At 49.1% G+C, this 14,015-nt stretch overlaps 1 protein-coding gene across 4 annotated transcripts in view; it reads left to right on the top strand.

Annotated features, from left to right (window-relative positions):
- The first annotated feature begins 2,051 nt into the window (after positions 1 to 2,051).
- GALNT14 (polypeptide N-acetylgalactosaminyltransferase 14) overlaps positions 2,052 to 14,015 on the top strand; it is a 257,205-nt gene continuing 245,241 nt past the window's right edge. For all 4 annotated transcript variants that reach the window (XR_012511842.1, XR_012511843.1, XM_074378672.1 and 1 more), the window contains exon 1: positions 2,052 to 2,499. Coding sequence is in view for 2 of the 4 variants with exons in the window: in XM_074378672.1 (XP_074234773.1) it covers positions 2,371 to 2,499 (129 nt within the window). In the remaining 2 variants the exon portion in view is untranslated. The remainder of the gene's footprint in view (positions 2,500 to 14,015) is intronic.

The following is a 14,015-nucleotide window of genomic DNA, read 5'->3' as shown; positions in this document are numbered from 1 at the left end:
GATGCCAAACAGCACAAAGCACCTTACACCCTCAGCAGCAGGCAGTGTGGGGTTGCACCATCTCTAAAGCTTGGCGGTGGTGTTGTGTAACCGTCTGCCATCTGTTACTCAGAAGCAGCATCACAAAGCACTGAGCAGTGGACTACGGTGCTGCAGCTCCTGCCTGGAGCTGACGGCATCTCAGCGGCTTGCCTGGGGGTCCCCTGCAGTCTGCTGCAGAATACTTTGCAGGCCTCAGCCTGCAGGTCTGGGGTGAGGCTCCTGGAAGGGATCCAGGAAGCTCAAGATGCCGCAGGGAGGGGTTCTCTTGCTGCTGTTCCACCCCCATCCCTCCCGTGACTGTGATCTACCTGGACCTTTGCCCAGGCAAAGTGGTGGCTGGGGAGTCTACCCCGACCTTTCAGCATAAAGAATTCTAATAAAGGCAAATCCTGGACCATCCTCAGGGTTCTGCATGAGGTCTGAGAGCTCAGCGGAATCTTGAGATGGGCTGGCAAGAGTGCCCAGCTTTTCTGGGCTGTTTGATTTCCACCATTGTTTCCAACCAAAAACTTCTTATCTACAGCCTGGCCAGGAACTCTGTGAGGCTGTGAGAAAGGACTGCCCTCGGGCTGAAAGACAGGGTACCGAACCTTTCAGCAGATTCCTCCATTTCTGCTCCACTTTTTGTCTGCTCCATCTTACTGGAAAGTGAATTCTGGAGCCCTGCTTTACACCTGCCTTACCTCCCTTTGGGATGGGGGCTTCCCCTATGCTGAGCTCTTTGGGGGAGGCAGGGGAGTGATGTCTTCAGTAGTAGAAGCATCACTTTCACCTCTGCAAACAACTTGATGAGATAAGCGTCCCTCCAGCTCAGGCTACACACATAAGATAGCACTGTTCCCCAGGGAGAGCGAGGTTTTATCTTCCCCTTTTTGAGGGATCAGATGATCAGGTAACACCAGCACCTTGCGTTTAGTTTTCACAACTCTTCATTCACTTAGAGGAGGTAGTATCATCCCCATTTTACAGATGAGGAATCTAAGGCTCAAGGAAAGTACTTGCCCAAGATTCCCACTGCTGTTGTGGCTGACCCAGGCCAAGAACCCCTAATCCAGTGATAGCACATTTATTCCAGCCTAGCTGAGGCCTACATGGGAATCCCATTCAGACTTTGCTCTGCCTCTAGACCTGAGTGGTTTCAATTTGCAAGAGGAAGGAGGACCCACTTCCAAAAGGCATTTGGGGAAGGGAGCTTTTGAAAGATAGCCCTCTGTACCCAGTTCCTTCCTGCCCAAAATCACTTTCCAAGAACACCATGTGGTCGACCCAACTTTGGACCCCCCCTTTCCTAGCACAGAGTTCTGATCCTTATAGGGAGACAAACTCTTAAGGGAGATAATTGCACCTTAATTTTTTCAAAGGATTACGTTAAAGTTAAATTTAGACCAACTCAGCATTCCATTAAGCAGAAAAGTTGCCAGGCACCTGCAGGCAGGCAGAGAAACACTCTGGGGAGTTGGCCGAACTCAGCCTTGGCCCTGAAGGGCCACGAAGGTGACTCGAGGGTTGGGTAGCTGCCCCGCCAGCGTCCCGAGGTCCCAGCGCCGGCTCCGGTACGGAAGGTGCTCTGAGGGCGGGAGCACGCTGTGAACGCCACGTGCAGCCCCCGGCGGAGAGCGGGAAACTCCTCCCAGGCACAGCTCCGCCTGGCGCCGGCTGGCTCTCAGGCCCTAGTTTGCAGCTGGGGGTGGCGGGCTTCGCGGACGCACCGTTCCCGCCCCGCTCCATCCCAGGATAGTCCCGGAGCTGCTCCCAGGGTTCGGCGCCTGCGGCCCCCAAACAGCGCCCGGCGCCTCAGTGGGCTGACGGCGGTAGCTCCCCCTCTCAGAGCCCCGCTCGCTCCCGCCGGGGCGCCCTGGGAGTCCGCCTGTGGGTCGATCCTCCCTCCCCCTTCGCTGCTTCCCTTCCCTCCTCCCTCGTGCTCCTCCCGGGGTGCCGGGCACAGCCTCACATTCCTCCCTCCCCGCAGCTCGAGTCAGTTTCCCTCGCGCAGCGGCAGCGGTAGCGGCAGCGGTGGCGGCGGCGGCGCAGAGAACACCTCAGCGGCCACCGAGCTTCTCCGGCTGGAGCGGGCGTCCAGCTTGGCTGCCCCTCGGCCCTTCCCTGCCGCTCCTCTGGGCACCTTGCGCCTCCCCCCCCACCCCCGCGCTCGCTTCCCTCACAAGCGGGCGGGGCGCCTGGCAAAATCCTGTCAGCATTCCACCCGGATCCCGGGGCGAGCGTTCCCAGCAGCCCTACACTCTCCGGGACTCCTGCCCCTCCGACCCTGGCCGCCAGGGGGTGCCCTAGGGGGCGTAGCGTCGGCGAGAGGAGAAAGCGAGGGGGACCATGCGGCGCCTGAGTCGCCGCCTGGTGCTGCCTATCTTCGGGGTGCTCTGGATCACCGTGCTGCTGTTCTTCTGGGTAACCAAGAAGAAGTTGGAGGTGCCGACGGGACTTGAAGTGCAGACCCCCAAGGTATTGGGTTTGGCGGCGCGCCGGGCGCGGGGCAGTGGTTGGCGGGAGGGCGCGCAGCTCTCGAGCCGGGTTTGCGGGCTCTCGGGAAGCCAGGGCCGGGGTCTGGGTGCTGTGAGCAGGTAACCGGGCGCCGGATGCGGCTACAGTGTGACATTTCTGGATTTAAAAAAGCTCAGGGGCATCCCCGGCCCCGCGCTGTGTGTAAGTGAGAGTGGGTGTAGGTGGTGGGCGCGCGCTGGTGGGCAGAGCGGGGCTCTCAACTTGGGCAGCGCGCCGGGGCCCTGGGGCGGCGGGGGACCCTGATGTCGAGCCGCCCAGGGGGTGGCGGTCCGTGGACGCCGCGAGAGAGTCGCCGGTGGTGGGGCCGGGTGGCAGGGCCGGTCGGTGCTGGCGTCCGCCAGAAGTCTGGCGGCTGCACTGACCTCCTTGCTTCCCTCAGCTGCCAGGCCCGATCAGGGGAGGCCGGCGCCGGCGAGCGCCCTGCAGCCTCCCGGGCGGCTGCTGCTCGGGCCCACCCGGCCTGCCGCCACCCCTGCTTTATAATAGTCCTCTATCCCTTCAGCTGCATTGGAAGTTGAATTGACTGTGCCCTGAACATCACTAAAGAACCTGTAAAACAGACGCCTTGGTATTGGTGGGGAGTTGGGGAAATGAGAATCCAAGTGGCTTTTCCAACTCCAGCCCAGTGGGTTCTTCGGAGCGGAGCCACAAGGCTCTCCCTGCAGGCTCTGTCTCACCTTTAATGCAGACCCCCCATTCCTCAGCCTACTCTTCCACAGACCTGGCGGTGGGACACTGAAGGAGGCCTCCGGCCATTTCCTGACTCACCAGACATTTATGAACTGGATCCAGAGCGGTCCTCCAGCGACTGAGAAAAAGTCCTTGGAGAAGCTTAGGGCCCCAAGCGGGAAACTGAAAAAAAATGGGGGATAGGGGGAGAGAGGGGAAGCTCCCAGTAAGTACAGTACGGAGGACCTACTAGATGCCAGGTACATAGTGGGTGCTTCTTTGTAAGTAGTTGTGTGAGTTGGGTGGTATTCTTCTTATTACACAAATTAGGAAACAGGTTCAGTCTTTAAGTACCTTGCCTGATTTGAACTCAGACCTCTGATATGCAGTATCTGTCCACTGTATCACTTTGCCTCTGAGATCTCCTTTTAACTAAAACCTTTGGGCGCTTATGTTTTGGAATCTTGCCAATGCTCGATTGATTTCCACAAACATTTATTGATGATCTGCGGTGTGCCAGGCAGTATGCTAGGTGCTATGTGTACAGAGATGCAGAACTTTTTCTCTGGGGGTGGGGGATTTGCTTAGGAATGGACCAGGATGGTACAGTGTGCTGAGGACTAAGATGATTCCATGCACTGGACATCATGGGAACCTGGGGTCTTCCTGGAGGAGAAGGCAGACATAACAGAACTGAGTTGAGAAGGGTGAACAGTAGGTTTGGCCAGTAGGTAGGGAGGGCATTCCAGGTAGAGGTTAACTGCACCAAACAGGCTGAGAGGAATGACACAGCACGCTGTGTGAGTTTGGCATAATTTGAGCGTCAAAGCACGTGGCCAAAGGCACGGATGAGGCTGGGGAGATGTATAAGGGTAGGGCCATGTGCGTACCAGGGGGGCCTTTGAGGTGAACTGAGCAGGGGAGTGATGAGGTCAGACTGATGACTTCAAACAGCCTTTATCACACTGGATCAATTTTCTCACTCACCTCAGACCTGTCCGTAGATCTGGAGAGCTTTTCTTCTTTTTCCCTGGGTGCTTCTGCTCCTTGTGATGCAGTTAATGATGCCTACAGGGACATGAACTCTGTTTTGCACTGAACCTCATTACCTTAAGCTTACTTATTCCTAGTTTACACTAGGGAGCTGGGACAAGAGATCTGTCTCCTTCTTTGTGCACTTTGTCCTTCTGCCTTACTTGTCTCTTCTCATCCCAGTGGGCACTGAACACACATTTATCGAATGCAGCCATAGGCCAGGCTCTGTTAGGTTTGGGGCTTGCAGTGATAATAAGTACACTGTGTCCCTGAATTTGGGGGGCTCTCCCAAGTTCCTGGTTGAGGGAGAATTACAAATGAACGAGTAGTAGGTTGGGATGGGGCAGTGGTGTAATGTCAGGAGTCCGGCACTACTAGTGCTGTAGTTTTGACGAGGTGTTCTTTGTCTTAACATCTTCCTTTCCCCCCATTTTCTGTGTTCTTTATAACCGTGAATTCTTTAGATTTAAAAAATCTTGATACTTATTATTAGACACACGTCTTCTTAGTTATATATTTCTTCTTCCTATTCAGTGACTTTGTGTGTCTACATATATGTGTTGTGTGTCTGACTGTTTTATGTTTTATGACCTTGTGTGTCTACATAAATGTGTTATGTGTATTCATGGATGTGTTTTGTGTCTGGTGGATGGGAACCCCTCTGTATCTTACTGTATATGTGTTTGAGGAGAGGGGTGGAGAGACAAAATGAGATCCTTCTTAGCATGGAACAGTTTTATTCCAGGTACCAGGTGCAGGAAAGGCAAAATTCTACAAACGATGGAAATTTGCAGGTCACGTCTCAAGGAGTGCAGTTGGTACCCAAACCTGACTGCAGGTGAGAATCACCTGGAGAGCTTGTTTAATATACACATTTTTGTGTTTAGTTGCAGAGATTATGATCCTTTGGGTTTGGTAAAGTTCCTAGAATCAATATTTTTACAAGGGCTTCACGTGAGTCTGAAGCAGCTTGTTGATGGATGGTATTTGGGAGCTGGATGAAGAATATCAAGTCTTTTGATTTTTTTTGGTAGTTCGGTTGGCCCCATGTATGTATGGCCGAATGATTTCATTCTTCTTGAGCTTTTGGTAGATCACCCTTGTGTGACTGTGTGCATTCATGTGAAATAACAATAGCTAGCATTTGTCTAGTGCTTTACAAATTCTCCATCTCCATTTCACATGTATTAGCTCATTTAGTCTCCACAACAACCACAGACAATAGGCTGATCATACTTTTATGCTGTTGAGCTTGAGTAATGAGGTTAAACAATTGGCCCAAGATAACAAGGCTATTATTAAGTGGCAGCGTCAGGACAAGAATGGAATGGGCTCATTCTGGGAACTGCCCATGTAAGTGCTCCTTCCATGCCACCGAACCTGGGTCTGCACTAGTGGCTGATGGGCTGAGTTTGGGGTACTGACAGCTGCACGATACCCATCTACTTTCCAAGCACTTCCATGGCTCATCCCTAGGTGCTGGCCTTTGGAGAGCTCCAGGGAGGTGGGTGTCATTTGAAGGGGGAACCTATCTCAGAGGGTAATCCTGCTCTGCCCTTGGAGGAGGCCAGTTGGGGCAGAGGAGGCTCCTCTGGCTGGACAGGGTGCACCCCAGTGGGGAGGGTCTGCTGGGAGGAGACAGCATCATTGAGTGGTTGCACCAAATGGCAGGTGGTTGTAGCACCTTTGGTTTAGGACTCCTTTGCCAGGACAGAGATTGTTGCCTCAACAGTAGGAATTCAGATGGGATGTTGTCTATTGTAGGGAAAAAAAAAATTTGGTTTTTGAGTGAGTTCAGTATCTTAGGTTTCCCTAGGCAATGCTCATGCCTAGTTATGGGAAGAGCTCTTGCCTTGGGCATGTCGGAGCCCTGGGGAAGTTTTCATCCTGCCTGGGGCTCTTCCCAGTGTGGTGGAGGGGGTCAGCTTATTTCTCAAAGCCAGAGCAGTGGGCTCCTGTCCCTTAAAAATATTTAGAGAAATTGAAAGGGGTTGGACAGGAGAAGGCTGGGACCTCCCAACTTGTAGATTCCATGCTGCCAGTTGTCTTTTAGTGGAGATGCTGCCAGTTCTAGTCTGGGGCTCCCAGGCTTTTATTCTCCTTTCCTCAGTGTTAGGAAACATCCTTATTCACCTGGCAATGGGATCTCCAAAGTGGGTCTGATAATAAAATAAAACCCATTGCCAGTCACAATCCAGGTGATATAGAGAAGCCAGTCTGCACTTCTGGTTTCGGAAAATTGATTGGATTTCCCCCCTTACTTTCAGGAAAGGCTGGTTCTATTAATAGCTCAAATAAAGATTTCTTGAAGTTTGACTTTTCAATGTTGAGTTGATTTTTTTTTTTATGGGAGTTTCCCACCCCCAAATTCAGTAAATCTCTTAATTCCTTATTGAAAATCATGTAACATGCTTGATGCCTTAATTTAAATTGTATTTTAGCGATAAATACTGTCCCACTAGAAAGGACCTGAAAAATGTTTCCATTGCTTCTCTCCTCTATCATTTGTTTGCCATTTGGAGAATTATACAATAACTGACAGAATTTAAAAAAAAAAAAACCCAAAAACAAACAACCTAGCAAATTTGTCTCTTATTTCCAAGAAACTAAATTTAGTCCAGGGGCTTAGAGCTTAGTAAAAACAGAAGAATTTGAGGCCTGAGGGTACTTTTGGAGGAAAGTTTTGGAAATGTAAAGGCTTTGAATAAAGTGCCTCGGGCTCATGTAAATGTATTTGTGCTGTACTAGAAATACAGCAAACACTCTTAGAAAAGAGCTTGTTTTCTGTAATATTTGCATACTTACTGCAGATGCGTTAAGTATATGACACTGGTATTTTGTTCCCCATTTACTAGATAATTTCTCCCACTAAAAAAAAATCCATGAATTTTAGAGAGAGACCCTAATAATCTGCTGATGCTCAGTGGGTGCATTTTAGAGTCTGTCCAGGGACCTTTGACTCTGGAATGACCAGAAAGAGCCCATTATCAAATGAATGGTCATCCTTCTACTCGTTCCTGTGTGTGCTGGTGCCTGCACTGAGCGCTGGGCTGTTTTCCCATCTAAGGCAGTTCCTGGAGCAGATGGGGAGGAAGGTGTTGCCTAGTGGCCCAGATGTGTCTGCTGTGAGACCTGGGAAATATGAGAGCAGAAAGTTAGAACCTCAGGGATTCAAGAAAGGCATGCTTTTGCTTTCTAGATAGCTACAAGCTTTTTTTTTAAAAAACCCTGCGCTCCCCCTGAACTTCCCCTCTCCTCCTGTTCAGTCCCAGCTAGCTGGTGGGAATTTCTCTGCCCGGGGACATTGTGGGCCTGCCCTGTGTTGTACCTCTGTTCTAGATCCCTTTTCCAGCTGGCATTCTCCCCCAGGCCCTGTCTCAGGGACCCCTGGGTCTGTTCTAAGGGAATCTCTTTGAGTCAGTCTGGGGAGCTCTCTCCCTCTCTCTCTCTCCCCCCCTAAACCCTCGTTCCACTAAGTGACCTGGTGCTTTTGGAAACAAAGACCAGGAATCCCTGTCTCAGAATTTCCAAGAGGCACAGAATGACACCTAATCAAAACAGGAAAGACCTAAGGGTAAGGCTAGAAAGGAAAGAGAAATTAATGTCCTTGTCACAAGCTTCCCCAGCCTGTCTAGAGACTACCCTTTTCCAAGGTTGCTCATCTGTTTGAATCATTTAAAAGTGTTAATTTCCATTCATCAGAATTAACTGAACAGGGGCTAAATGAGGCTGCCATTCGCTGATGCCTAAGGCCTGGGATTTCCACACAGCCAAGTTCATGTGCCATTTCATCTACCTCCTTTGCCTACATCCTTTCCCACACCTTTCCCATCCCAAATTTCCAGAACAGTCTTGTGCATTATCAGGCACCCAGGAACACATTTTGAAGTTGAAGAAACATGTTTCTGTGCCCTTGTTTTGTTTTTAACATTCATGGTTCTGTCACTCTTCCAGAGCATCTCAAAGTCCCCAACGCATTTTTTGGAAAAGAATCTGAATTAGAAAGTAAGGACAAATCCTGGGCTCCTCTCTCTGGGGGAGTCTGTGAGCCCTGCCATGACATTTGCACATTCCACCAGAGACTAGCACTATAGACCTGCCATCTGTTTGGGGAAGTGAGTCTGGATGTGCCCTGTGCCCTCTATAGCTGGCTGCTGACTATTCTTACTTGCGCGCTGTGACCCTGAGCTGGAGGGGGGATGGTCAGCCATCCTCCTTATATGGGACTCGAGATGCACATTTTTCACCAGAGTCCAGAGATGGAGAGCCCAGCTCCCACCATGTCATCATCAAGTGTGGCTTCACTTTCCAGCTTTTCTTACACACTTGGCAGCCCGCGGGTCTCTTTCTGCCATTGGCAGTGCTGGGTGTAACTCTGACGGTCTCTTCCGGGCTCAATCTCCTAGACTGTGAAATGGGAGCAGCATATGGCAGCCCTGCCTATCTCCTCCTGGCCTTGCCAGCAGTCTGAGCCATTTGGGGTTACTTGTGAATTACTCTGAAGTGAGACCTCATGGCTTTAAATAATTATACTACAGATACTCTGTGTCTATTACTTATCTTTTAATTATTTTACCAGAAACGCTAGATTAACCAAAAAATAAATCAGTTTCCAAGTCCTTAGATATTGAGCTGATTAAGAAAGAACCCCTTTGGGATACTAAAGAACACACACACACATGCACACATGTACACTGGTACCTTGGGGAATTCTGCAGAAGCTCCTGAAATTTGCTGGCTCTGATATTTTGGTATTTCAGAATAAATGGCCTGAGATGACCTTTTGGGGCAGCAGTCTTTGCATTTGGCAGGAGCTGCCGCCGTCACAGGACCTAATGAACACTAGGAAACTAATGGGGAGAGAGGAAGAGCTCTCTATGGTGTGTGAGAAACTTGTGCGCCACCCAGGGGGTCCGCTTTCCTCCTGCTTTTCTTTCCGTTGCTTCCCTCCTCCCTTCATCACATCGTTCCCCCTTCTCTTATTCACATCTCCCGGAAAGGAAAGCGAGAGGGGTCCAGAGCAGAGAGGCACAGGACCCTTGGGCAGTAGCCCCAAGGAAGAAGTCTGGAGGCACAGGAGCCCAGTACTTCCCTGCAGGCTCTGACCAAAGTCAGGAGCTGCCTGCCTCGCTGCCTGCCTTGCTCTTTCCGAAGGAGGGAAGTAGCCCCTCTGGGTCAGCCTGAGCCATTCTGCTTGTACGCCCTTATATCAGCATGAGTCCTCATCGCAGGAATTAAGGAGCCTCCCAGACAATGCTGATTGCAAGTACAAAGTCTCTTATGTGTAACATTTCCCGGAGACGAGATTAAGCACTTAAAAAAATAATTAAATTCTCCTCATGTCACTTGTCTTCTTAACTGTGAGCACTCCAGAGACCTTTCAAGGAAATGCAGGGAAAGCAGCACACTCTCGTGTTCCTGCCACTCGATCTGAGTGCCCAGAGGAAGAGAACCACAACCCAGCTGCCTCTTTGCTAATGATCCTGTTGTTTAAACCCAATTTGCATCTCATTCCTGGCCAGGAACGTGGGGTAACATCTACAGAACGGGTAGGACCACCCCATCTTGATGAGCTCTCTCCAAAGAAGCTATCAGTCCCTTTCCTCTGTCCTCACTAGGGTTCAGAAATTAGAATTTTTTTTTCCCCTAATGGTCCAGGCTGAGGATTTATGTAGCTTCTGCTGTTCCTCTGAGAACACTCTAATCATTAATTCCCCCCAGCCACAGAGAGACTGAGTCAATCAATATTTATGCTCCCATCTCTCGCAGCTGCAACACGCAGGCATAATGGACGCCAAACTCCGTGATGGTCATTGAGAAATTAGCTGGCACCTGTATTTCAGGCCCATTGTTTTCTAGAATCTCAGGGAGCTCAGACCACGTGGCCCGTGGATTAATTAAGCCACCCAGATAATTGGCTGTTAATAGATGGCCAGTTGATAGCTGCCAGCTGAGGGCTGAACTGACTGTGGTCCTTATTGTGGTGGGTTGATGGTCTGTATCAGGAGAGGCACTGGCTCAAAGACCTGCCGAATTCCAGGGGAATGAAGAGCAGGAACATCAGAGGTAGCTTCCTCTCTCCACCTCTTCCGGGGATGCTTTACAGTTTATCAAGTGTTTTTCTTCATAGGTGACTCGTTTGATCCTTCCTGCAAAGGCGTGGGGTGGGTGTGGTTATGATCCTTGTTTTCTGGAGTTCGAGGAGACTGAGGTTATAAGCGGGAGGAGACTCTGGCAAGCTCCCCCAACCAATAAGTGGCCTGGAGCTCACGCGTCCCTCTGTAAAGCACGTGCTGTTTGCATCATGGCTGTGCTCGACTTCTGGCTAGCTTCCTTTTCCAGGGGAAATGAACTCTATTTTATATATGTACGTGTTACATGTATGTTTTCACATGGACAAAAAGCTTATGCTTTTGCTGAGAAATGACTCTGTACCTCTGATAAAACACTAGTGTTGCTTTTCTGTACGCAGATTAAGGCAACTAGAGAGCCCATCTCTGGAGGGCCACCAGGACTTGGGGTTTTCTCCCAGGACAAGCCAGGTTTAACTCACCTGCAGGTCCTCCAGGAAAGTCCCATAGGTTACTGTTTTCTCCTGTGGGAAGGTGCTGGGCTGGGCGGACTCGTGGTCCTGGGAGAAGTGGAGAGAGGCTTTCCCACCCCTTCAGTCCTGTAGTCAGCGCTGGCTCTGTCCTTGTACCCATGGGCCTCCCGGGCTGGTAGGGGTTTGATGGCAGGAAATGAGGCTCTGCTGTCACTCAAGAGGCTGCTCAACTCAGAAGTCAACAGGATTGTGCAATTAAGACAGAAACCATTGATTTGAATTCCTTTCGTGATGAGTGCGGTCCTTAAACAATCAGAAGCAACTCCCTTTGTAAGAGGAAAAATGTCAGAAAGAACCTAGGATGTACATCTTATTTGAAATGTGAGGTAGGTGTATGGGGGAATGACTCCAGCCAAGTGTCTCAGCCAATGACCCAGCCTCACCTGAGATCCTCCCAGCTCAAAGACAGAAGGCGCCCTGCCTGTGTCATGCTCTTTAGCCTTAAAGGCCCATTGATGGCTGCGGCGGCGGCTCACTTCTGCTCTGTAGACGGACTGCTGGTTCTACCCAGTACAGGGTACAGCCTCTTGGTGGCTGCTTTGGAGGTTAGACGTGAGTAATATACTTACTGCCTGTGTATAAGCTTAAACTTATGACAGCATAAAATCAGGACGTTGCTAATATCTTCTGGGTATTTCGTCTGCAATTCGGGTAAGCTACTGGAGGGATCATGGTGGTGCTTTGGTGATGTGGCCTGAATGACAAAGTCAGTCTCTATTGCAGGATTCTAAGCAGAAACATGACTTTTCTTGTCCGTTTCTGCAGAGCATGGCAACGTTAAAGGGGACTGTATTTTTAGAGTGTGCATGGAGTAAGAACGAAAAGAAATGGTAAATCTCGGTAACTCTGACATTTTTCCTCTCCACTCAAAGGTCCTGATGATTTTCTAATCATTTGTTCAATTCTGGATCAGATAAACTCCCTGTAATTCTTCCTGCCTCTCTTAACACTGAGATTATAGCTTCTGCTCCAGTTTTTAGCTTTTCTCTTAAAACTGCGTGTATATTTTGGAAAACATCTTAGAAGTGTCTACTAAAGCCAAACATGTTTACATTTACGACCCCGCAATTTCACTCCTAGCGATAAACCCCAAAGAAAAGCCTTCCTGTTTCAGTGAATCTGTGCACTGGAATCGGAGCAGGCCAACTTTTCCTGTAAAGGGTCAGATACTAGTTATTTTTGTTTTGTTTAGGTCATACGATTTCTGTTGTAACTACTCAACTCTGCCGTTGTGGAGTGAAAGACAATATGTAAATAAATGAACATGGCTGTGTTCCAATAAAACTTTATTTGTGGACCCTGAAATTTGAATTTCGTATAGTTTTCACATCTTGTGAAATAATTATTCTTTGGCATAATTTTCAAAGATTTATAAATGCAAACCCCATTCTTAGTTTGCAGGGTGTCCTAAGACAGGTGGCAGGTCAGATTTGGCGGGCTTGTGGAGTTCCATTTTCATAAAGTACAAGAACTGGCCAAACTAATTTACGGTGTTTGAAATCGGTTTCATGGTGACCGTTGGTTGGTGTTAGTGACTGGAAGGAAGCAGGAGGGCATTTGGGGAACTTGTACCGTGTCAGTTTCTTGATTGGGGTGCTTGTAACTTGGGTGTGTTCACTTTGTGAAAATTCCTTTTGAATACCTGCTCTTTTCTGTTTCCACCTGAATACGACGTTTAAAAAGAAAAAGTCGGCACTGAGTGGGTGTGGCTTCTAACTCCAGGTTTTAGCACCGCCTTTGAGGTCAGAGTGTAGAAGTTTTCATTCTTTTTTTAGCCACTGGTTTCTGAGTGAGAGAGCCTTTGGTGAAAGGTCTTGAGAGGTCTTCCCAATTTCCCAACTCTTACTCCCTTTTTACACACAGGGAGACGTTTAACAACCAGTGTAGTAGGGGTACCAGTCACAAAAAGTACACGTGCCTGCTGAGAGTTAACCATTTAGTTGCTGAATCATAGGAAGATGAGAGGTGAATGCTAGGGGAGAGAAGGGCAGTGGGAGGACCTTCAAGACAGTGGGAACCACCAGGAGGAATTCAGCTGGTATAGCTGCTCCACAGTGAACCCAGGCTGAAGTTGACCTATGTTTATAATTAAGAGATGGAGGCTTAGTGACAGTCAATGGAATTTTATGACTCATGCTACTGGCTTGTAGAAATCCAGCTTCTATTGATTGATTGATTGACTGACTGCCTCCAGGAGGAAAAAAAGCAGAGAACTAACAATCTGAGCCCCTACGGGTGCTGCCCGGTGTATCCTGTGTCAACCATCTATTCTTCGTAACAACCCTGGACAGTTGGTATTATTAGCTTTGTTTGTCAGGTGAGAAGCATCCAGGCTAAGGATCATGAAGTGACTTTCCCAAAATCATGCTGCTCATCCGTGGAGGAACTGGATTCCAAACCAGATCTGTCTGGCTCCAGAACCCACCCTCTTACCACCTTACCACGCTCACCCTGGCTTCCTTCCTCCCCTCCCAGCCACACATGGTCTCCTGAAAGTGATGATTGAATATATTTTCCCCCTATAAAGGTGCCTTTATAGCCTGCCTTTGCTCCTCTTCCTAGAACTACACGTGTCTTGTTGAGACCAGAAGCTGCTGAATGAAATAGTTTTATATCAGAAGCTACCTCTTCCAGGACAAGTCATTTTAGAACAACAGTTGAAGAGAAAACTTTATAACACTTTCAAAGAGAAATACATTGTGCTTTCAGCACTGTTTGATAGCCATTAGGAACACATCCCCCCTACAGACCATGGGGAAGGTTTCTGGTCCCTGGGTTAAGCTTTAAAAAAGGAGTATCCAAGCTATCACATTCTTAAGGGTGTTAAGCTACTTTCGATCTGCCTCAAGGCTGATTAAAGAGGGGATGGTGAGGAATCAATCAACAGATGCTGAAAATGCAAAGACCACGGTAAATGGTAACCACCCCACCCTGCCCCACATCATTCTTCGGAGAGGAATAGTCCTGTATCCAGCATAATAGCACCGATTATTTGGTTGTTTGTGCTGAGGAGTTGAAAGCTATCATGTGCCGGGGAAATACTCAGCATGGAGCAGTAATTATGGATCAGCTGATAATAAAGGATGCATTGGATTGACTGCTAATTAGATTATTAGCAGGAAAAACAAATACCTGCTATTAACCATAA

The sequence above is a fragment of the Camelus bactrianus genome, chromosome 15, assembly GCF_048773025.1.
Source record: "Camelus bactrianus isolate YW-2024 breed Bactrian camel chromosome 15, ASM4877302v1, whole genome shotgun sequence".
NCBI classification, from domain to species: domain Eukaryota; kingdom Metazoa; phylum Chordata; class Mammalia; order Artiodactyla; family Camelidae; genus Camelus; species Camelus bactrianus.
This window is presented reverse-complemented; position numbering and strand designations above follow the sequence as displayed.